The sequence below is a fragment of the Myotis brandtii genome, unplaced genomic scaffold, assembly GCF_000412655.1.
Source record: "Myotis brandtii unplaced genomic scaffold, ASM41265v1 scaffold137, whole genome shotgun sequence".
Classification (NCBI taxonomy): domain Eukaryota; kingdom Metazoa; phylum Chordata; class Mammalia; order Chiroptera; family Vespertilionidae; genus Myotis; species Myotis brandtii.
This window is the reverse complement of record NW_005354874.1, coordinates 5,111,696-5,136,633: the sequence shown is the minus strand read 5'-3', so window position 1 is coordinate 5,136,633 and position 24,938 is coordinate 5,111,696. Positions and strand designations below refer to the sequence as shown.

The following is a 24,938-nucleotide window of genomic DNA, read 5'->3' as shown; positions in this document are numbered from 1 at the left end:
ACCTTCGCTGGCCCAGGACACATTCTGTGCTGATGTTACTTCAAACTCCCAGAATTTTTAGAACCTCTTATTTTCTCCCCCAAACTCTGTTTCTATTCGTGGCTTTTTGATTTTTAGAAATTTCTATCAAATTAAACTTTTTGTATCCAAGAACTTACGTTGGCTGTGAGGGTACCAGTTCCCCTAATTCAGCATTTTTCTGTCGAAATATAAAATTCTTGCCTATGTTTCCTAAAGGTTTTGTAGTGTGTGGTTTTCATGTGATCACTCCAACTAATGAAGGCATAGATCACACGAAAACCACTGCTATTAATTTATGTGACAGTCACAATAACATGTAGTGGTAACTCTATAAGAATTATGTTTGTTAACTTAATCTTTTAGAAATCAATCTTTGAACTTAAGTATCGAAAAGGAGTTTGTCACAAGATTGGACTTTGGACCGTAACACCTTTCAATGTCTGCTTTTAGCCATAGGCTCTCTTAAGATTTTGCTAATTGGGTATGGTAAGTATTATATCATAGGACACATTTGAAAATGGTTTTTTACAATGAAATATAAATATATTAACACTTTATCAACTATTAAGATTTGCCAGAATAGCATGTGGTCACATGGGCTACAGCTAGTTTATAATACTGTTCATGGTACAATCCTCGCAGAGGGGTTGCCGTGTAAATCAGTACTTAAGAATATGTTTTAAGGGCACGTCAAGCTCTTTTTGTGGGAGAGTCTCTAATACTTATCAACCATCTGTTACTTGTCCCAGGTGCTTACATTTAGGCAGGGTTAGTGACCAGTGCTGGCCGATGCTCTGTAGCTGAAGTGACCTGTGTGTCTCCGTCAGGCTGAACATAAAAAAGTGGGTAAGAGTCCTCCACAGGTTCTCTTCTGCATGGATTGTAGCCACCTGTGTTATGATTGCAAACCATAAGATTGAAGATTGAAGCAGCCTGAATCTCTGAGCCACTGCATGGGAATCTATGGCGTTGGGGAGTCACTGAATCCTAAGTAGGATTTGTGTAAATAAAAAATAAAGCTTCATTGTGTTAAACCACCGAGATTCTTGGGCTGTTCGTTACTACAGTACAACGTAGTTTGGCCTGATGAATATATTCTAGAATAGATCTTGACCATGACCCATGACCCACAATGAGAAATGCATTTTATATTGTGAGCCACTTCACACACTTAGACACATGCACACATCCCTGAAAAATACATTTCAGAAAACAATGCTTATCATTAACATGCATGGTCTATTTTACTCTATTACAAAATGGTGGTCTTGTCTTCCTAAATTTACTTTATGGCCACCTACTGGGATGTAACCTGAGTACTGTATTAAAAATGCTGCTGTAGGTGTTTGATTTATTTGTGTATGATTGATTTGCTAATTATAAATCTTTCATGTATATTAATGAAAGCAGGCTTTTTAGATCTCTCTTTGGCAACATTTTATTATCTGCTTCTAGAATGGCTGGCAGTGTTTTTATGTAATGCATATCACATCCCACAATTTCTGGAAAATAATGTTTTCTTGTTAAGTTTCCTAATTTACATGACTTTTTAAATTTGTTTAGAACATTTTGTAATAGGGAGCAACAATGTTATCCTGATTAATCATGATTTACTTATTTTCATTTAAAAAAATAAATGACTAAATGTCTCTTCCATTAGGATCAGGGATATCATAAAAACTTCACTAGCTAGACATATTTTAGTGTTAATACTGGTGCAAAAAATGAAATAGAGACCAAATATTTTTATATAGCACTATATATTTTTATATACTGTATACTCATATCAAAACTTGCCATTTTTATTAAGAAGCTGATAAGTTACTCTCTAATTTCATAAATTATACCACAACTGTGAAAATATGGACACTATTTTATATTTTTGCTGCCATATAAGACATTTAATGTTTATACAGAGAGCTGCAAAATTACAGAGGTGATGCAATGGGAATCAATGAACATTTTCACCTGAATTTCCACTGGCTTTTCTCTTCAGCCAGTATCACCTTGATATTCTCTGAATATTCTTTTAAAGATGAACATGGTGTCTATTTCTCCAATAAATATGCATACACACATTTTAGGTATATGTGTGTATATACATTTATACAAATGTATATATATACATATATACACATGTGTATAGTCTACATATGTATATATATATTTCTGTGTGCACTTATACACACATAATGTCCTTTGGTTTATTTTCAGACAGTTAATGGGAAATGAATTTTTTGATGATTCCATTTATTTTTTTCTTAAAATCTAAACTGGTTTAAAAAGACCTTCGCAATAAGTAATAAATTTCTTTTAAAAATCATAAATTTTGTTACATTTTAAAGCATTAAATAGAGAAGGTCATATGGTGTTAGAGAAGACAAATTCATGCCAACATGGGGAAAAAAGAAAGAAAATGGGTTTTCCAGACTTCTTTCTTAAAGTTGTAACCTTCAGGGAATGGAAACTGGTGCTCTGGTGTTTGAGGAAGGGAACTCCAGGCTTAGCTACGTACTCCCAGGGGAAGGGAGAAATATAGCCAGAGTAGTTTATCAGTTCTTGGAAATCAACTCAAACAAATGAGTCATTTCTTGGGAATGTGTGGGCATTGGGATTGGGGATGAGGAGTCCATCCTTGAGTAGGAAAACAGGTCAGAAAGCATTTCTACCTGGTAATGAAATGGTGTGGTGTCTTTTGGGGTAGACATGGGAGAAGAATGTATCAGCTTTAGATGACCTGTTAAACACCATCATGGGCTGCTTAGTTGCCAAGATGGTACCTGTGCTTTCCCTACTAAGGGCTTCTCTTGCTTCCTTCAGGCTCAAGTTGCAGGGGATGAGTTGGCATTCCCCACTTTGGCAGAAAAGGCTCCATACAAATGAAGGTCCATGTGAAGATGGCGGCTCACATCTTCAGACATGCCCACTTCACCCTCCATACACCTGTGCCTGAACAGAGGCCATTGCCCTAACACATCAAAGAAATCACAACGTGAAGGAGTAAGATATTGCCTGCCAAACACATGTTTTGGAACTCAAAGCCCAAGTTCATACGTGCAAAGCTGTAAAAAATACTCACCTGGCCTCTTGCTTCCATCAGATTAAGAAGTTCCCAAATGAATTAGGAAAAGGAATGTTTCTGGGTTAAAAACTACTATGGTGTGTTGCCAGACCTGCCTTGCATTTCCCCCTTTTGGATAGTTATGTGAGAAACCCCAGAAAGTTGGGGCTGAAATGAATTCTGTGCAAACTGAGAGTAATTTGGACTTCTCTAGAATATTTTACCGTAACTCAGAGCAATAGCTGGTGAAAGGACAGCCACGCTACTTAGGTTTTATATTTGTCATGCTGGCTGAGTAGGAAAAGTTATGGTGTTGGTATTGGTGGTAAGATTTCCAATGCCCATGCTGTTTTACTCTCCCCCCTCCAGTAATTAGAGTTCTCATGGATGGCATCTTTCAAATCATGCCACCTTCAACTATGTCATTGAAAAATCGTGCTCAGTTCATTTTTTTTTTTAATCTAACAGGTCAGTTGAGACCATGAATAGACATTCTTGGAGTCACTGTGTGTAGCTTTTGACATGCATTCTCTTCTCTTCTCAGATCTGAAAAAAATTGAGGGGAAAGTTGTCCAAGTTTTCCTTTGCACGATATCACCTATTTGAGTGACACAAATAAAGAACCTAGAGTCACAAATAGAACGTAGATGTTGGTGGGAGCACTGTATTTGGGGCATAGAATAAAAAAGATTATTTCCATTGTAAAGAAAATAATCATTGACAGTGAACGAAGCTTCAGATCAAGAAGTTGGAATTGCTAGGTGCCTGACAAAGAATGGAGCAAGGACAGAGAGGCAGAGATAGGGGAGGGAGGGAGGCGCCGGAGCCAGGGTGCAGCACTAGTTCTTGTGCAGGATGCTTTTCAGGCTTCTCTCCACAGCTTCATCCAGCTCTTCCTCTAGCTCCTCCTTCTTGGACATGGCCAGCTTGGACTGGTAATCCCTCACGACCTGGTCAATGTAAGGGGCACTCTGCGTGCCATGCAGCATCAGGGTCCACTCCTTCAACACCCCCTTCTGAGGTGCGCTCCCGACAAACCCCAGCTCCAGGGTCCAGGTTCCTCGGGCGTCTTCCCCCCAAGTGTGGGTGGTCATGAAAGGCCACTTGTCAAAGCCCACCTTGGAGTCATCATCCCTTGGACGCCGGCTCAGCAAAATGGACTTGGTGCCCATAGGGGAAGTCATGTTGATGTTCAGGTCTCCTCTCCTGGTTGCATTGACTGTGATGACAGCTTGGACGTGCTCAAGGTAGCGGACGAAATTTTCCTTCCCTTCACACGCATCGGTGGTGAGGGTCAGCACCAACTTGCCAGTGGATGGTATTTTCCTGAGGGCAGAGCAATGAGGGGATATGGTAAGGAATGCGCATATTACGTGAGGGGTTTCTGAAGACAGCTTCAGGTTGCAGAAAGAGCAAGAGCTTTGAGGTTAATCAGACAGACCTGGGTTAATTCCGACCTGAGTTGGATGAGCATGAGTAAGTTACCTATTCTCTCTGAACCTTCTGTGGGGAAAGGGAATGTGGCAGATATGTTGATGCCTTTCCCATTTCTCCTGTCACCTCCAAGTTCCTCTTCAGCTGCGGCTCCCATGTACCCTGACTGCTTCCTACCTCCGGTATCAGCATCTCCCAGCATCTCTCCTGGAGCTTTTCCATGTTCTGTGGGAGTTTGCTCAGGACAGCCTACTAGTGACAGGGATTTAATTCCTCAGGGACAATCCTCTACCAGAGACTGACAGAAGGTGGTGAATAAATATACCCTAACTTCTCCATTCTTCAGTGAGACAACTCAGTGTCCCCAGTGGGACTGAGCCTAGTTGCCAACAGTGGACAACTAGTTGCTCATCAATGTACTCTTTATTGGCTTTTATTCCTCTTCCCTGTCTCACATCTCCACTTCCCCACTTGTATTTCCTGGAATCAAATTGTTAGCACCCAAGTCCCATCTCAGGGTCTACTTTTGGGACAACCCAAACTGAGACAGGAGCTCATAATGCTTTTCTTTTAAAGTGCTAAGTTCCTTATTATTGCTAATGTTAGTGTTATTAATATAATAAAAAAGCTGAAATTGAGTTAATTAATCCTAGTGAAGAACAGTCCTTTGAAAGATCAGAGAAATTTGGCAATCTCTTTGATCATAGAGTTAGAATCGAAAGAAGGGTCAATCTCAGCATTTCAGCTATCTTTCCATAGAATCAAGGTTGAGAATTGCTAAAATAGAGGGCCAGAGAGGTCAAAGTATTGTCCAATTTGGTGGAATTAAGATTTGAATGCAGGTCTGGGTAACTGACTACAGAAGCTGCAGGTCCTTTTCCAGGACCAAAGGGGAATGGAGGGGAGGACTTATTGTGAGAGGGTTCTGACTCTGACCAGGCTCAGGTCACCAACAGAAATAAGGCTGGGGTGGGATGGGATGGTTAGAGATGGATTTACCACCATTGAAATGCCATTATCCCAGAGGTGTACCCTCATAATGGAATATGACACAGCGATGGGAGTGAATGAGATATTACTGCACATAATAACTTGGATTGATATCACAAACATAATGTTTAGTAAAAGAAACTGGATACCAAAGTGTCCATACAACGTGATTTAGTCAGAGAAAGCCCAAGGACTGTAAAGCTAATCTTTGGGGGCAGGAATGAAAACAATGGCTGTCCAGGGATGTGGGGATTAACTGGAAGGGGGAATGAGGAATCTTTCTGGGATAATGGAATGCTCCAGTGCTTGATTAGATGGTGGTTACTCAGGTATATACACTTACCAAAATTCAAATAACACACTTAAGTTCTGTGCATTTCGTTGTATGTACACACAACCTTCATTAAAAATAACAATGATAAAAACTTCTATTTCTAGTTTACTGATGGACCAATGAGGAAAGGAATTAAATAAAGAGGACCCTATTGTCCAATCCTCTTGCCATAATGAGAAGTAGGTTCATGTGACCAGCGCAGTGCTTTCTGGGTAAGGAACTTCTCACTTAAATCCTTTCATGTCTATCCACATCACTTGGAATAAAATCAAATGCTTACCTTGTCCCACAAGTAGAATGAATAAACTAATTGTATTATAGTCACACAAAGAAACATTATTCAACAATGAGAATAAATGAGCTACGAGTACACACTAAACATGCTTGAATTTCATAACATAATTCTGAGCAAAACAATCTAGACACAAAGGAGAACACCGTGTATTATTCCATTTATATTAAGTATGAACTAGGCAAAGTAATCTATGGAGTTAGAAGAATAGTGGGGAAATTATGGTGGAAGAGGATTCAGGATTTTCTGGGATATTGGTTGTGTTTTGTTCTTTGATCTGGGAGGTGGTTACACTGGTTGGTTTTTGCAATGAAAAATAATGGCATAAGGCACCCAAAAAGTTAATGCTCACACCTAAAAATATGAGATCTGAGTCACACAGCTGTGTTCTATGTAAATTCCCCCCTCCCCAGGAGTTGTGCATTGCTATAGTTCTCTCTGCAAGCTAGTTGTCCCTAAGTCAAATCCAGCACATCTCCCTGACAGAGAGGGAATCTGATATTGTCGCTAATGCCATGGCACCATCTCTGGGACATTTCCACATGCAGCAGAAGAACCATGGCACCCACTTACTCAGGGTCCTGCACGGAGCCGCCCACACAGTGGAATCTCTCCGGCACCGTTTTCCAGTCTTTAGCCATCTTCACCATGGCGCCTGCGTCAAGGACCCCGTAGCCAAAGAGGTGATTAAACTCCAGGCCGACCCCATTCCGCCGCCACTGATGAACCTCATCATGAAGCTGGTTTCGTTTGGAGGTGAGCACAGTCAGATGCTGCATGTCTCTCCAGGTGAGACCCAGACTGGATGCCGGAAGCCGTTGGGAAACAAGAGAAAAGGGGAGGGCGAGAGAGGAAGAAAGACACAATGACTAAGACAGGACAAAAACCCCTTGTAAGATTTTGGAATATCTATGAACCCCAAGTCAAGGGAGAATTCCCATGCACTATTTAGAACCATTTTATATTTGTCAATTAAAAAACCCCCCACACTTGTCTTTCTTACTTAAATGCATCTCAAATGTGCATTCTAACACACACACTGGAATGGCTAAAATGGTAAGACTGACAATACTAAGTATCGACAAAGATGTGGAGCAGCTGGAACTCATGTACTTTGCTGATAGGAGTTTAAATTATTGCAACCACTTTGGAAAACTTTTTGGCTGTATCTTCTAATGTTATCCATATACTTAAGCTATGGCCCAGAATTTCCATCCTTAGGTATGTATCCAACAAAAATGTGTGTATACATTCACCAGACATATGTACAAGAATGTTCACAGGCCCAAACTGTGAAGCTCTCAAATGCCCATCCAGAGTAAAATGAATAGACTAGTTGAGGTGTATTTATAGAATGTGGAATACTATAAAGCAACAAGAATGACTGATCTATAGCTACTCTGAATAATATGGATGAATCTCACAAATAGAATGTTAACCTATGGAAGCTACACACTGAGAAGAACATGTTGTATTATTCCACTTGCTTAAAGTATAAAAACAGGCAACATTAATCTATGCTGTTAGAAGTCACATCTTGATTGGGGAGGGGACATAAAGGGCTTCTGGGTGCTGGTAGTGCTATTTCTTGATCTGGGTGTTGGCTACATGTGTGTGTTTCATTTGTGAAAATGAAGCTATCAGTTCTTCAAGGGCAGATACAATGTCTTCTGCACATTTTTTCCCTCAGTATCCAGGTCACAGGACACAGAACTGCCATTGGCACACTGTCCAGAGAATAAACAAGTCCACTTGAAAATGCTATTGGTTTTGGAAATTAGTGTCTGATGTTACTCAGTGTTTGTGTTTTTTAAACTGCAAGTCATGACCTATTTGTGGCTAGGAAATCAACTTATTGCACATGTTGCCTCACTGGGATGCACATAACAGTCTTCTGGTGGGGAATTTAAAATCCCACTGCTCAGACCACACCTCAGAACAATTAAATCAGGCTCTGCAGGAGTGGGACCCAGGTATTGTAAATTGTTAACATTTCCCCAGTCATTCCAATAGGTAGTTAAATTTGAGAACTAATGATTTAATGGATGGGACTATTGTTAAAAAAATGAATGGCATAGAATAGAAAAGAAGAACAGTATACATTTCATATAATATGGAAAACTGTTTTTTTTTTCATGGAACTTTTAGTGTGTGTGTGTATTGAGTAACAATGAAAAAATTATTTCTCACTGAGAGTCATGGTCAAAAAAGTTGGAAAATCCATGCACTATGGTTCTCTTCAGAAGTCAAATAATTCAAAGGACTAGGAACAACATAACTCATTTGATAAACTTTTAACACATGTAGTGTTCATTGGTTCAAAGCTTTGAATCAGAATCAAAAGATACTAATGATTCATATGCTCTTGAAATGTAGATCTTTAGCTTTTAAGGAGAAAGTTGCAAGGAAGGTCAATGGTTATTTGAGAAAATTAAGAACATATCTTGGACATATGATCCCCAGGACGCAGGTAAAGGTGTGAAACTTCCCGAAGTTGATTATGACCAAAAGTTCAGTGTTTTGCCAGAATGGGATTCTGAATTCATAAAACCCAGAATGGTTTATGGTTGATAAGTGAAGGATCTGGTGATTTTGAGGTGACCTGAGGGCTTGGCAGGTGGAGTATCTCTTATCTTTGCTAGGGGTCTGCCACAAAATGTGCTATGCTTCCTGACATTCGGAGAAGGACCCTCTCGGCGTTTCTCCAGGGACTTATTTTCAGGAGAAGATGAGAGGGAGGATGTGTCAGAACAAGGATCTTACTTCTGAAATGAACCAGAACATAGTACACATTCCAATGTAACTGAGTTTGTTTGGCCAGCCATTTGCATATGTCAGAAAAATAAAACTGCATCCTTTGTAGTTCTCTCTTTTGAACAATTTCAGAATTAACAGAATACACTGTTTTGTAAAGCAGTATTTTATCAACCTGTTTTTAGTTTTAATCCTATCATAGCAGCTCAAGCATCTTAGGTAATACCTACTAAATAATAAAAAATAAATTTGCAGAGTTTCTACAATATAAAGGCCATTGTGGTGTAGGACAAGTAATGTGACCTGTTCTTCCCTGGTCTCAAATAGTTTATATAACAGTTGGGAAAATAAGACACATATGTAGAAAAGTACAGCACAGTGAAGTGACTCCATGAATGTCTATTCAGTGTCCACCATGTCCAGGCACTGTGCTTGTTCTGGACACATTGTAGGAAGGTCCAAGCCTTGACATTTAAAAAGGGACAAAACCACAATGAGATATCACTCACATCTGTTAGAATGGTTATTATAAAAAAGACTAGAAGCCCGATGCACGAGATTCATGCAAGAGTAGGCCTTCCTTCCCCCAACTGCCAGCACTGGCTTCCTTCTGGCACCTGGGACCCGGGCTTCCCTCACAGCCCTGGCTTCGTCTGGAAGGTCATCCGGAAGGACATCAGGAAGGACGTCTGGTCTAATTAGCATATTATCCTTTTATTATTATAGATGAGATAACAAATTCTGACAAGAATGTGGGGAAAAGGAACCCTGCGCACTGTTGGTGGGAATGTAAATTGGTGCAGCCACTATGGAAAAAAACATGGATGATCTTTAAAAAATTAAAAATAGAACTACCATGTGATCCAGCAATTCTACTTCTGGAATATATACAAAGGAAACAAAAACACTTGTTTGAAAAGATATCTGCATCCCCCATGTTCATAGCAGCATTATTTATAATAGCCAAGACTGGAAACAATCTAGGTGTCCATTTATAGATGCATGGATAAAGATGTTTATCCATTATGTATAAAATGGAATATTATTCAGTCATGAAAAATAAGGGAATCCTGCCACTTGTGACAACATAGATGGACCTTGAGCATATTAATCTAACTGATATGTTGGACATAGAAAGACAAATACTATGTAATCTCACTCATATGCAAAATCTAAAACAAACAAACAAACAAACAAACAAAACAAAACCCGGATAGAAAAAGAGATAAAATTTGTTGTTACCAGAGATGGGGGTGGGGCATTAGAGGAAGGTGATCAAAAGGTACAAACATTCAGGTATAAATAAGGACTAGGGATATAATACACAACTTGATGACTATAGTTAGCACTGCTAGTGATACATAGGAAAGTTGTTAACAGAGTAGATCCTAAGTTCTCATCAAAAGGAAACATTTTTTTCTTTTTCCTTTTACTGTATTTTTATGAGATCATGCATGTTAACTAAACATATTGTGTTAATCATTTCAAAATATATGTAAGTCAAACCATCATGCTGTACACCTTCACATTATACTGTAGAGTGCTGTATGTCAATTATATCTCAATAAAACTGAAAAAAAATAGAGGGAGGGCTATCATGAAAGGGAAGCTAGGATGCCGAGGAAGCCAACAGTGGACCCTTTGTTATTCCATCAAGGGGACTCAGACTGTGGTCCTCAAGCCCCTGTGTCAGAAGCACGTGGAGGATACTGACAAAAAGCAGATTCCTGGCCTCAATCCCAGCTCTCCTGAATCGGCCTCTGGGAGGTTGTGAGCCTGAGAATTTGCACTTAAGACAACATGATGATTCTTCTGCACACAAATGTCTGAGAACATTGGTCTAAGATGGCAGTTCTCAACCTTGGCTGCATGTGAATCAAATGTCAAAAAAATAATGATGTTAGACAGGCCCCAGGGATGTTGATTCCATGGGCTTGTCCAATTTGCAGCCAAAAGCTTAAGCAAAGCTGATCCAGGGGAGTGGTTCCTACCTTCCTGGGCAGCACTTGGGTATTTTCTCAGGAGAGTCTGAGTCGTGGACCTGACATGGCTTTGGATATATTTTTAACAAGCACTTCAGGGATTCTGATGATCAGAAAATTTGAGAAACTTTGGTCTAGGGGGTCATCAAGCATCTCTTAGGAAGTAGCATTTTAAGCCAAGGTCAAGGGGACGAGTAGGAGTGACTGAGTGAAAAGACAGGGAAGGGGAGGGCTCTAGGGGAGAGAAGGTTCTGGAACGAAGGATTTAGAGGCGGGAGAAAGCAAGCATTGTGCAGGTGATATGCTTGAGAAAACACAGGAAGGCATGAGCCCCAAGTATGACAGGAAGCGAGAGCCAGGAATTGTAAGACAGAGGCCATTCACCCACATCAGAACACTGGGACTTTATCTCAGGCACAGCCAGTAGTGGCAGAGTTGAGATGTGATCTGATCTTTATCAACAATTCCATGGAGAATGGAATCAAGAAGTGTGGGACTGGAGCCGTGGCCAGTTTTCCTAGTGGTTAGAGCATCGGCCCTCGGACAGAAGAGTCTCAGGTTTGATTCCCAGTCAAGAGCACGTACCTTGGTTGTAGGTTCAATCCCTGGCCCCAGTCAGGGTGTGAGCGGGAGGCAGCCAAACGATGTGTCTCTCTCACATCGATGTTTCTCTCTCTCTCTCTCTCTCTCTCTCTCTCTCTCTCTCCTTTCTCTCTTTCTTTCTCTCTCTCTCTTTCTCTCCTCTCCCTCCCTTCCACCTATAAAACTCAATGGGAAAAATATCCTTGGGTGAGGAATAAAAAAAGAAAAAATGTGGGACTGGAAAGCAGGCCCACACTAATGAGAGGTTGCTGCAGGGGTCTGGCTAGGTATGACCATAAGGGACAAAGCTGGGAGCTGTCACAAGGCCATGCATGAGTAAGTCCCAGGCGAATTATCAATAAAAACTGTTGCACTTGTGCAACTGGCTTCAGTCACTTATAGGATCCTGCAATGCTCCAGGGATAAACACACATTTGCTAGTAGATCGGTCCTAGGCCACTCAGGGTAGACCAGCTGGCTCTTGGTTTAGAGTAAGCACCCACAGAGAGCAAAGTGGAACCCAGGGCTTCTCGAGGAGACAGTGGATGGTTACATTTTCACTTGGAGAGGCCAGGGCTCCAAAGAAAGAGGTCACTTGGGACACTGTGGAGAAAATCTTGTACAGACGTGGCAGAGGTCTTAAGCAGGAGAGCGTGGGGGTCCTGGAAAAGCCAGTTGGAAGCCCAGGAAGAGATGGGCCTCTTGTGGCTGAAAGAGAAGTCTGGCCTCAGGGAGACTCAGGAAGGGCTGTTTCTTAAAACACTCAAAGCTGGTTCTGAAAAGTGAATCATATGCTTGAGATTGTTCGCCTGTATATAATCAGCAGAACTGGGTCTCTCACAGAGCCCTGCACTCGCCCAAACTTAGAGCTGGTTTACCAACTTCCCGCTAGGAAGAGTAAAGTACAAAATACTGACTTTTTTTTTTTAGTTCTCTGTGAGGATTGCCCCTCACCATTGTTTTTCAGAATTCCTCTATTTATGGTATCAAATTATCCTGGACCTGACTGCCCCCTGATGATCAAGGCAGCAAAGGGGATTCAGGAGAGAACAGGCATCTTTGGAGGACTTGCACACTGAAATGTTTTCAAGAGGTTGCAGTGTTAAGGTTGGAGGAATGAACTCTGCTAACATGCGGTAAATCCTAGAAGCCAACAGAATTTTAATCCCTCTACATATTGATCTTTATCTAAAGAGAGAAAGGTGTATGAATCTGAGCAGGTAGCTTCATTCCTCTGGGCGTCATTCTTTTTGTGCAGAAGAAGAGATATTTGGAGTAGTGAAAGATATGCTTGTTTTCTTTTAGCTTTAAATTTCAGTTTATTCTCTAAACTCTGACAGGATTAAAAACCAATGTCAAAGGTCTAGATTATTTCCAGTCTGAGAAAAATGATGCATTCATAAGTCAAGTTGGTATTTTCTCCACAGTCTGTTTGCCTAACTCCTATGACCTGTGAGAGAAAAATCAGTTTACATGTGCCCTTGTGTAGCTGTGCTATGTAAAACCTCATCTTGAAGAAATCAAAACCCAATTTTATGTACAACTTTTGAGGAAGAATCAATTCATTCACTTCAGCCTATTGCCTTGGGCAGAATGCATGGTGATACCCTGGACCCAGAAGGTGGCTCTTCCACATCCCATAGTTGGGCCAAGAGAAGACCCTAAGTTGGAGCCCAGGATCCATCCCTAGGGTTTAAATTTCAAGCCTGTTATTTTCCAATCATGTGAATTTAGATAAGCTACTTTAACAATCTGAGGCTCAGAGTTCTCATCTATAAAATGGGGATAAGGCCCGGCCAGCATGGCTCAGTGGTTGAGCATTGACCTATGAACCAGGAGGTCACGGATTGATTCTCAGTCAGGGCACATGACTGGGTTGCAGGCTCCATTCCTAGTGTGGGGTGTGCAGGAGGCAGCCGATCAATGATTCTCTCTCATCATTGATGTTCTCTCTCTCCCTCTCCCTTCCTCTCTGAAAATAAACATATTATATTTGAAAAAAATCTATCATCTATCTATCTATCTATCTATCTATCTATCTATCTATCTATCTAAAAGCCTAAGCAACCAGTCTACTGGTTGCTATGATGTGCACTGACCACCAAGGAGCAGACACTCAATGCAGGAGCTGCCCCCCGGTGGTCATTGTGCTCCCACAGCGGGATCGCCACTCAGCTGACTGGGATGAGTGGGGCTGGGATGAGTGGGAGCGGCTCCTCCCTGAATCCCCGAAGGACACGCCAAGGGACCCTATCGGTGCACGAATCTGTGCACCGGGCCTCTAGTATATATATAAAATGAGGATAAGGCCTTAGAGGTTTTTTGTAGGGTATAAAGGTAGATCACCATGTAAAATTAACTAGCATGATACTGAGCACTCAATAAAGAGTTTATTAATATTATTAATATTAACATATATCTCATATATTGAGCATCAGTGTAAGTTTGAAGAGAATAGATACTATTTCCCATATATATTGGTCACAATATTTAAAAGTAAATGGAAAGTTTTTCAGTTTTAAGGTATATTCGACCCTCAAATAAACACATATCCAATTAAAAAAGGCACTTTCCGAGAGGCATGGTATCTTTGAAGTAGACCTATAATATACCAGGAAGTCATGAAGACCTGTTCATGATCTAACTTTCTATTTTTCAGATAAGACAATAGAGATCCATAGGAAGTGAGTGATTGCCCACTTAGTTGCTGGAAGACACTAGCAATTCTAGCATATCTATCCTTCTAGTTTATTAAGAAAACCCAATTTTATTCAGAACAGCAATGTTATCAGCTATAAAACTACATTTCCCAGTCTCTCTTGCAGTCTGGGGTGGTCATATGACAGTTTGGCCAATGAGAAATAAGCAGAAGCCACTGGGCAGAGTTTTTTGGAAAAACCTTTAAATGGGGCTGACTTAGCTGGTGGATTTATTTTTTCCTTTTGCTCCTCCCTTTTTTCTGCCTGAAATGTAAACACAATGGTTGGAGCTCCAGAAGCACCTATAGAACACGAAGGTGGAAGAGGAGAAATCCAGAAAAAGCTGGATTGCCTCATTCCTGGTGGCAGCCCCCATACTTGCCTGGACTCCCTACCTCTGTATTATCTTTCACATGACAGGATAATAAACCCTTTTTTATTTATCTATTGTTATTCAAATTTCCTGTTTTCAATCTTCATCTAATACCAGCACCTAATCAGAGGCTGAGTCTAGATATTCAAATTCTGCACAACAACCCTGGTTCATAGAGCCATTGCCTTACTGGGTGCCACCTCCCCCCCCCACCCGCCCCCAGTCCACAGTACAGCAATGGCCTGGCTGCTTATGTAGCCCCTTGAGTGGGGTTGAAAAGACAAATTCCTGGGCCATTCATTCCCAGGGATTTGTGTTCAGTGACTCTTGGCAGAGAGTTGGGAATCTATTATTTTCCAACTCCACCTCGTGCTCAACTTCACTAGTTATCAGGGAAATGCAAATTAAAACTACAATGCAATTCCACTGCACACCCATAAGCATGGCTAAAGTGTAGAAGACTGACAATACCCAATGTTGGCAGGGATGCGGGACAACTCTAACTCTCATACACTGCTGGAGGAAGTGCCAGTGGGTAAATTCACTTTGGAAAACTACTTGGCAGTATCCACTAGAGCTGCACATATGTATACCCCTGGCTCAGCATTTTGACTCCCTAGAACAGTGATGGCGAACCTATGACATGCGTGTCAGAGGTGACAGGCGAACTCATTTTTTTGGTTGATTTTTCTTTGTTAAATGGCATTTAAATATATAAAAGAAATATCAAAAATATAAGTCTTTGTTTTACTATGGTTGCAAATATCAAAAAATTTCTATATGTGACACGGCACCAGAGTTAAATTAGGGGGTTTCAAAATGCTGACATGCCGAGCTCAAAAGGTTCACCATCACTGCCCTAGAAAATACCCAACAGAAATGTGTCCTTAGCTTCATCAAAAGACATGTACAAGAATGTTCATAGAAATATTACTCATAATAGCCCCAAAGTGGAAACAACTCAAGTACCCATTTATAATGGAGTAATATTCTACAATGAATATGAACGACTTATAACCAGAAACAACAGCATGGAGGAATCTCTCAGACTTTCAGAGTAAAAGAGACTGGTACTTAGATGTAGGTAACAGTCTTTTTCTTGATTTGGGTGCTGGTTACATGGGTCTGCTAACCTTGTAAGAAGTCATTGAGTTATACCTAATATCTGTACACTTTTCTCAGTGTCTATTATACTTTGATAAAGAGTTTACATGTAAAAATCCATGCCCTGGAAGGTCAGTTTTGGAAACATTGTTCTAGACCAAGCATCTCAAACTCGCAGCCTGTGGGCCGCATGCCTCTTTTATTTGGCCCGTGTTAGCCTTTGAGTTTGACATGCTTGTGCTAGTGGGCCATTTTACTATGGATGCTTCTTTGGAGCCAAAAAGTTGCCTCTTTATGACATCTGCTCCTCAAACCTAGCTCAGTCTGAACAACACAGACGGTCACGGAAGAACCCAAAATATTTGAAGGTAGCAGTTATCCCTCCCTCCTCTGTCCACATGTTCCCATTAAAGAAATTCTTTGAAATTTCCTCTAATGGTCACACGGGGACATGTGAACAATCTTCCTGTGACTCAATAAGCCACTTTCAAGCATTTGGCAAAAAAGCACTTTATAATATTGGAAAACAGTGGTGATTGGGCAGGACAAAGGAAGGGTTTCCCTTTCCCCCCTGGAATCATGGGGTGGTTGTTCTCCCTCTTTCACAGTCCCGAGGGGTATTCAGTGAGACAGGATAATTTGTTTTCTGCATTCACATTGCTTTGTAAAAGTGTTTTATTGGGCCTCTGTGAGGGAAAGAGCCCTTGATTGCTGTCACATGTGTCACCGTCACCGAGGACTCCCAGTTGTCTTGTCTCAGGCAGAAGAGAGCAGTAGGAACTGTTCCTGGAGAGTCTTCCCCTCCTCATCCCTCTGGGCTCTTTTTGGGGATATTTCATGCTGACCAGTGGTTTTCACTGCTGGCTACTGGGGCCCCTTTGCCCACAGGTGCATAAAGCCAGACATGCTCCCAGGCATGGCTCTTAGCACAAGAACAGGCAGCCCAGCTCCCTCACCTCGAGGGAAAACAACCTCTGAGGCATAAACATTTATACTCCAGAGTTCCCCATGGAATCAAGCTGAGGCCAGAACTCCTCAAACTGCATACTTGCTTGGCTTCTCCCTGTCCCTAACCTGCTTTCTCTACTTCCTTCTGGCCTCTTCCTTTAGAAACCACTTGCAGGAAACTCATCTCCGAGTGTGCTTCCAACTCAGGCAGTTGGTATTCTGAGGGATTTTAGGACTGGCTCCCAGGATGGGCTTGAACCACCTACTTCCAGCTGTCATTCTTCGCTGCTTCATGGCAATAGAGAGCATTAAATTCATGACCATTGCTCTAAAACAGAGTGTGCCTAAGTGGTGACTGCACTCTCTTCTGGAAGGATATCTACAAGTGTGTGCTCAAGAAAGCTGGTGCAGAACCCATGAATCCAGTAGCCTTGCTCCATCAATTTGCATTGTTCCTTTGCATGACTTTGAGTATGGGCAAATGGTTTTTGCTTGCCAAAGTCCAAGGAGACTTTGAGTCAAGTTCTGCCCTCTTAGATTTAAAGGGAGACCAGAAACCCCTTCTTGCTTTTGGAGTTCTCCTGCTCCCTGTTCTCTGCCAGGCTCAGTGGCAGGCAGCAGGCTCCCCTGCTTGTCTGCTCCCAGCTGGAGTGAGCAAAGCCAGCTCAGGCTCCAGGGCACAACAAGCTCTGAGATGCACAGTTTCATCTGCAGGAAATGCATATAATCTGTGAGTAGGTTTTGGTCTCTGCGCTTAATAGAAACTCTTTGACTGGTGTCTATCCCTCGGTGTCCTAAAATTTCCACCTGACTTTTGTTAGAAGAATTGAAGTTTGGCTTGGTCCAAGAAGAGGAGTCACTCTCAATTTGGGGCCTTAACTGTAAAAGGAGGATGTTTATGCCTTTTCAGCTTGAAGGCAGAGGGCTGGACTAGATAATCTTTCAAAGTCTCTTCCTATTCTAGGAATCAACTCTTGCCCCTTTTGCAAGTCAAAAAATGCGTTTGTGGAGAGAGACAAGCAGGGCTGCCTTGAGATTGATGCTCAAAGCTCCAGTTGCCTAGCAACAGCTGAGGAGGGGTGGGAGGTAGAGACTCAACTCTGCTTCCCCAGGAACATGAATCCAACTTCTCACAAGTGGCTGGTGCAGCAGTTTCAGACAACTTCCTACATGGTGGGCATTTGCACTCACACCGAGTGCATGGCGCCCGAAGCCCACATGTTCACCGTTCAAAAACAAGGCTAGTCTCTGGTTTGCACCAAGAGAATATAGAGTAGCAGGTTGTCAAGTACCTCAGCTGATACTTATATCGAAAGTGTGCCCAGCAGTAGGGATATGTGGCCTCTCTGTGGAATGGTGAGAACAGAGAGGATGGTCTCCTCTTACCTGTAGCATGGAAGGTTTCCCAGTAAAGCCCATTTCTTGGTCGATACTGTATGACTTTGCCCACCTTGTCTCAGTGTTAAAAGTGAATTCACCTTATAAGTTAACAAATCTTGAGTCGGAGCACCCTGTTTGACACATGTTCTGAATACCTTGCTAGATACCCAGCTTGAAAATGGTTTTATTTCATTTAGCTGATGGTGAGTATTATTGGAATAAAATAGCCACGGGATCATCCAGAGGATAAAGAGAAGTTTTTATGAAGAAGAGACGACCTACCTGCCCCTATTTGGTATATGAGCAAGTAGCTGATATGTGTGGTGGGGTGTCAGTGTCCTGTACTCTCCTAGGGTGATTGCATCAGCATTTCTTTTCTGTTCAGGAAGGCGAGGCACTCCCAAAGAGGGAAGAATAAACAGGCTCAGCTCAAGCTTGCCTAAAAGGACAAGCCATTAAAAAAAAATGTTTCTCGTCCTAGCCAGTTTGGCTCAGTGGATAGAGCATTGGCCCACAGACTGAAGGGTCCTGGTTTCTATTCCGGTCAAGGGCATGTACCTGGGTTGTGGGCTCGCTCCCTGGCCCTGGTCAGGGCACGTGCAGGAGGCAACCAATTGATGTGTCTCTTTCACATCAATGTTTTTCTCTCTCTATCTCTCCCCCTCCCTTTCACTCTCTCGAAAAGTCAATGGAAAAATATCCTCGGGTGAGGATTAACAAGTAAATAAACAAAAAATGTTACCCTACATCAAAAACTCATGGAGAGATTCTGAGACATGTTGAGTTATATAATGGATATGTGTGATCACCTGCATAACTTTTCTTAAGTGGGAGACCTTAATGATGATCTGAGTTTCAAAGAACTTTCACAATGAGAAAAACCTCACTTTCAATGTTTATGAGAGCCAGGTTTTCAATAAAACCATGTCTGAACCACAGGAATTCTTCCTCTGTCTGCAGGATTCTCAGTGGGCCTATTGTAGTTTTGTGGTGTGTGTGTGTGTGTGTGTGTGTGTGTGTGTGTGACTTAGGACCCATGGTTCATTTAGAAATGCCCACCAGAGTTCATTGACCCTGACTGTTGGCAGGCTCTTACATCCACTTTTGCCTCCATGGACACCTAGTGTTGGGTGGAGAGACACATGTTAGTCCACCTTACAGAGCTAACCCTCAGCCCAAGCTGGAAACATACTTAGCCTCTAAAGCCAGAGCAAACACTCCAGCGGCCTCTGGAGCTGCTGCAGATGTCCCAGAATGCCTCAGAGTGCAGTTGCCATACAAGTCTGTGGTTGCCTGAAAGGGAAGATATTGAGCAATGAGTCACACTATTTTAAATCCCAAAACAATATGGAGCAGAGAATTATCTATTTTTTTTTAAAAAAATTTAAACTCTTCCTTGTTCTGAAGAAGATTAAGATGAAGGTAAAGCTAAATTTAGCACCCATATATCTATTTGAACCATGCATTTTATCTGAGTTTCCTAGTAGCCTATGCAAAAAGAGACACACAATCAATTAGAGTTACAGTGTCCACAAGATAAAAGCAAGCTAGTTGCTCCGAGAAGCACTATCTGCAGCTATTCCAGAGACTAGGGAGACATTTTCTGGATTCTACAATGAGACATGATAGGTGGAGAGGCACAAGCCAAGAGTTTTATTGCACTGGGGTCATCTTTCAGAAAGCCCAAGGGCTACTGCATTAACATTTCTTTTCCATTCAGGCACTATCCCAAAGAGGGAAGACTACTCCGGCTCAGCTGAGGCTGGCCTAAAAGGACAGGCCATTAAAAAGAAAATGTTTCTCTCCCTCTGAAATTCATGGGAAGATTCTGAGACATTTGGAGCCAAGATAACGGATACGTGAGTGGTCACCTCCACAACTCTTCTTAAGGGGGAGATCTTCTCAATGATCAACCGAGTTTTAAAGAACTTTCACAAAGAGAAAAACCTCACTTTCAATGTTTGGGAGGGCCATATTTTCATTAAAATCATGTATGAACCACAGGAATTCTCCTTCTTCCTCTGTTTGTCTGTAGGGGAGCGTGTAACTAACTCAGTGGGTCTATTGAACCACCTCCCAAATTCTTGGCTTGGAGGTCCGAGGAAAGGCTGATCTGTGAGTGAACTATCCAGAGAGAGGAAGAGATCCAAAAAGGTTCATTATACTCTATAGAGATTTATTTCCAAGGGGTTTGGAAAATTTACCATTTTCCCTAGTTGCCCAGGAAGGAAGAGTTGCTCAGAAAAGTGCAATCAATAATCTAAGTCTGGCCCTGGCCGATGTGGCTTGGTTGGTTGGGTGTTGTCCTGTGCAAGGAAAGGTTGCTGGTTCTATTCCCAGTCTGTCAGGGCACATGCCTGGGTTTTGGGCTTGGTCCCCAATAGGGGGCGTAGAGCACGGATCTATGTTTTGCTTTCATATCAATGTTTGTCTATCCCCCTCTCCCTCCCTCTCTCTCTAAAAATCAATTAAAATATTAAAAAAAATCTGCCCTAACTGGTTTGGCTCAGTGGATAGAGCGTTGGCCTGCGGACTCAAGGGTCCCAGGTTTGATTCTGTTCAAGGGCACATACCTTGGTTGTGGACACATACCCAGTAGGGAGTGTGCAGGAGGCAGCTGATCGATGTTTCTCTCTCATCAATGTTTCTAACTCTCTATCCCTCTCCCTTCCTCTCTGTAAAAAATCAATAAAATGTATTTTTTTAAAAATCTAAGTTTGTGATTCTTAATATTTTGTTTTCTCAATCACTGACCTATGATGAAAACTACTACTCTTTCCCTGAGAAAATACACATGTACCTGATTTGGGGAGGTTTATAGACCTAGAAAAGTCCATCCTTGGATTTAAAAAAAATTACTGTAATACTTGGCTCAGGTGGGTGGTGATGTGGTGACCCAGTTCTTTATATTAGTTTTCCTTATAAGTGATCTGGCGGGGCAACTTTTTGATAAAGCGGACTTTGTCATCACTTGCAAATCAAACAATAAACTTCAAGAAAGACAATCTGTGGAAAATGAGCTGCAAGGGGGTCATCACGTCCTTGCTTTCAAAAACATCCCCCTAGGTGAAATCATTATTATCCATTTTTTATGCATCCTTTCAGTCAGTTTTAAACAAAAATGTAAGTATACATATATATTTATACTTAGCTATATAAGATAGAAAAAATATTTATATCTTTTATAAATATTTCCATGTCTTACATTTCTCTACCTTGATAACAAAGCATTATTAGGCCTGGAGGAGAATGGATCTCCTCTCAGAACCTGTGCTGACTTTTTAGGGAAGTGGGTAACTCCCTTTCCTCCCATGACACCACGGTGTCTGTGCATGACGTCATAGTACCTTGCATTCCACAACCTCACAGAAGGCTAGTGGCCTCACTCACCACTCCAGCCTCGGGGTTCCTCTTTCTGCCGTTGCTGAAGGTGGAGGCCAAGGTGGAGGAGCAGCTCTCGTCGTACAAGGCCGTCCTACCGTCGTTGATGGCTGAGTTGATGGAGATGGTCCACATGCTTGAGGCATAGCCATCGCAGTTGCAGTCGTCGTAGCTGCCGCCGTCCCCAGAGGCCCACACATAGATGCTGCCTTTGCCGCCTCGGCCCTGGGGGAGGACAGAAGAGATGCTGCCAACGCCCACGCCCGCGGGAACCAGGGGGTCCTGCTAGGTGTTGGGGGTTCCCGATCCGGGGGGACTGCACTTGAGCTTCCTCAGCAGCTCAACCAAGTGACTGGATTCGGTTCTGTCTGCCCATGAAAACCACTACCCTCTAGTGAGGCACCAAGAATATTTTTCCCCGGTAAGGATTCAGTATATAAAGCATCCGAACTTACAATTTAAGCTGGGAATAAGGTGATGAGAAAAAAACGGGAAGAATCTCGGTAACATTTACAAATGAACTGCTTTTAAAAAGTCAAAATATATGAAAAGGAAAATTAAAAATCCCCCTAGGTGAAATCATTATTATCCAATTCTTATGCATCCTTTCAGTCATTTTTCAACAAAAATGTAAGTATACATATATACTTATACTTAGCTATATAAGGTAGAAAAAATATATCTGTTATTTTATATATAGTTACATATTGTTTATATAAAATTTACATATATGTAGATATGATAATAAAATACACATCTTATGCTAAAATGTATAAATATTACAAATCATATATGTGCATACACACATATGTACATGTACTACATGCATATATACAAATATAGGTATATATGTATACATATATATATACATGTATATATATGCCTACATACATGTATATTTTTTTTACCCAATTGGATCATACCAAAAATTTTAAACATGATATAATATGACATTTTACTTATGCCGGAAACACAGAATATAAGAGGGAGGTCTAATATGATCACGTAAAACAGAGCAAAAATAACTTTAAATACATAATGATATGCACAATGTTATTACCATATGCTCCTTAGTTATAAATGCCAAGCCTAGTCATGAATATTGGTTAGTGTTGCTTTCCTGGCGTGAACAGAACTTTCGCCGTTCCCTATTTCTAGGAGTATTTTCTCCACTCCCACCCCTCAGGAGTGGCCATTCCTTCTGGTTTCCCGTATTCGGATCCAGGGTGAGGGCTGGGCTGCTCTGTTTTCCACGTGGGCTGAATGGAGGAGGGGAGCGCAGCGATGCCGTGTGGGAGGGGAGCAGCAGTGTACAGCCTCCCCCTTCTCCTTAGCCTGGCCCAGGCCACCAGGTAACCCTCTTCAGGGATGGCAGTTCTGACAAATAGGGGCGAGAAGACAAATAGAAGCCATGGCAGAGGAAGACTGTTCTTGCCTGGCCCCAGGGATCCACAGTCCTGACTCGGTGGTTTTTAAGGGCAGAGATGCCAGAAAGGGGAGAAGATGACTGGACTACCTCCAAGCTCTCTCCACCTCCTTTCTGACCATGAGAAATGACATTTCGATTGCTTCTAACAGGACTTGGAGTTAATTAGCCTGTGATTGATTGAGTCGATACGTTAACAAAGATTTATTCAACCACTAGCTGAGAACTGTCCTCAGAGTCTTTGGTAAATCTAGACTGGAAAACGCCACCAAAGTAAGCAACTGCTCTCAGGAACCAGGACGGAGAGAGAAATGGATCATTCTGACAGCTGGTGTAGGGAATCACACTCCCAAACAGACGCAGATGTGGGCTCACTGTCAAGAAATGGCAGCCTGTGAAAGTGAAACATATGCAAACGAGGGTAATGGATCTTTCCCCTGAACCAGTTCCCAGGTGGGCTGCTGGTGAGACAAGCAACCTTTGCTGAAAGGAAATCAATGCTGAGAGCGTTCTCGCCTTGGTGTGGGGAGAGTGTTAGATGGATTGTGACTCATTTTTCAGGGGTTCCCTTTATGACTTTGCAGTCCTGCCCACCGAGAGGAGGGGTCCACTCCCCACCCTTGATTCTGGCTGGCCTGTCGTCTCGCTTTGGCTGACGGACTGTGGTGGGGAGTGGTGCTGTGTCAGTTCTGAGCATAGGTCTCAAGAAGCCCTATACACCTCTGCTCTCTCAGAACTCTGTCTGCACTATGGGGACAAATCCGAGGTTACCTGCGGTTGATGACAGACATAGCCCAGTCAAATTCACTGCCCCTGCTGACAGCCAGACTTGCGAGGGAGGCCATTCTAGACCAGTCTGTAGCTCCCCCTCTAGCTGACCACAGATGCATAAGCGAGGCCAGCTGAGATTCGCTGAGGCTGTTCCAGGTCTGCAGAACAACCCAGCCAACCTGTAGACTGTAAGCAAACTTAAATGGTTGTTATTAAGCTACTAAGTTTTGGGGCAGTTTGTTATGTGGCTTAGCTCACGGATACACAGAGAGCAACTGTTTCTGCAGAGTAAACAGCAAATGTTATTGGTATTGTATTGGAGTATGCTATTTGCCCACAGGAATACGTTGATTCCTAGGAATATTAAGCTTCGTTTTCTAAGCAAGAGAGAACACATAAGGCAATAATAATTATATCCTTGTTTCTAATGATTGGGTATTAGAACCAAATAGTTCCAGGGTAAGACAGGCCAGTGAGACTGCTGGTGGGAATGCAGACTGGTGCAGCCACTGTGGAAAAACAATATGGCGTTTCCTCAAAAAATTAAAAATGGAACTTCCATTTGACCCAGTAATCCATTAATCCCAGCAACTTAGTTTACTAACGGTCATTTGACATTGGAAATGTTACTTAAACTCTCTGTGTCATGGATTTTCACCTGTAAAATATGAAAAGAGTATTTCTCAATTGATAACCTAGCTGTGAAATAGCAACAAATTAATACATGAAAAATAGTTTGAAGAGCCTGACCTGTACAAAAAACATAAGCTAACACACATTTTTTTTTGTTTACATTTGGAAGATTGCTGAGAACCTCACGCCATTGGAAGTTCCGTGTGCCTGCTATCTAAAAGGCGCATGTGTAAATCTTTTTGCATTTAGTAGATGCTGTGGGCTTGATTTCTTGTTCCTTTCACCACTGAACATCCTGTGAATGGCAGTGTCTCCCACTCACTTAGCTTATTGTCAAGTCCATCATTCTGACTCTGAATCGTGGGTCCTTGCTGGGCTCTGCTAACAGCTTCCATCAGTTTAATGTCATATAGTTTAGACCAGTGATGGCGAGCCTATGACACGCGTGTCAGAGGTGACACGTGAACTCATTTTTTTGGTTGATTTTTCTTTGTTAAATGGCATTTAAATATATAAAATAAATATCAAAAATATAAGCCTTTGTTTTACTATGGTTGCAAATATCAAAAAATTTCTATATGTGACACGGCACCAGAGGTAAGTTAGGGTTTTTCAAAATGCTGACATGCCGAGCTCAAAAGGTTCGCCATCACTGTGCTAGGGGGTGGGGGTGGCCGGGGAGAGGTCAATGGGAAAAAAGGAGATGCATGTAACACTTTAAACAATAAAGAATTAAAAAAAAGATAGACCAGTGAGGATAAAACCCTAGTTCT

General features: G+C 41.9%; 1 protein-coding gene across 1 annotated transcript in view; it reads right to left on the bottom strand.

Annotated features, from left to right (window-relative positions):
* Nucleotides 1–1,762: 1,762 nt before the first annotated feature.
* Nucleotides 1,763–24,938, bottom strand: part of PCSK2 (proprotein convertase subtilisin/kexin type 2) — a 271,929-nt gene continuing 248,753 nt past the window's right edge. The window contains exons 9-12 of the mRNA XM_005860583.2: nt 21,345–21,560; nt 19,147–19,247; nt 6,706–6,933; nt 1,763–4,408 (exon numbers count right to left, since the gene is read on the bottom strand). Of these exons, the coding sequence (XP_005860645.1) occupies nt 3,922–4,408; nt 6,706–6,933; nt 19,147–19,247; nt 21,345–21,560 (1,032 nt within the window). The 3' untranslated portion in view covers nt 1,763–3,921. The remainder of the gene's footprint in view (nt 4,409–6,705; nt 6,934–19,146; nt 19,248–21,344; nt 21,561–24,938) is intronic.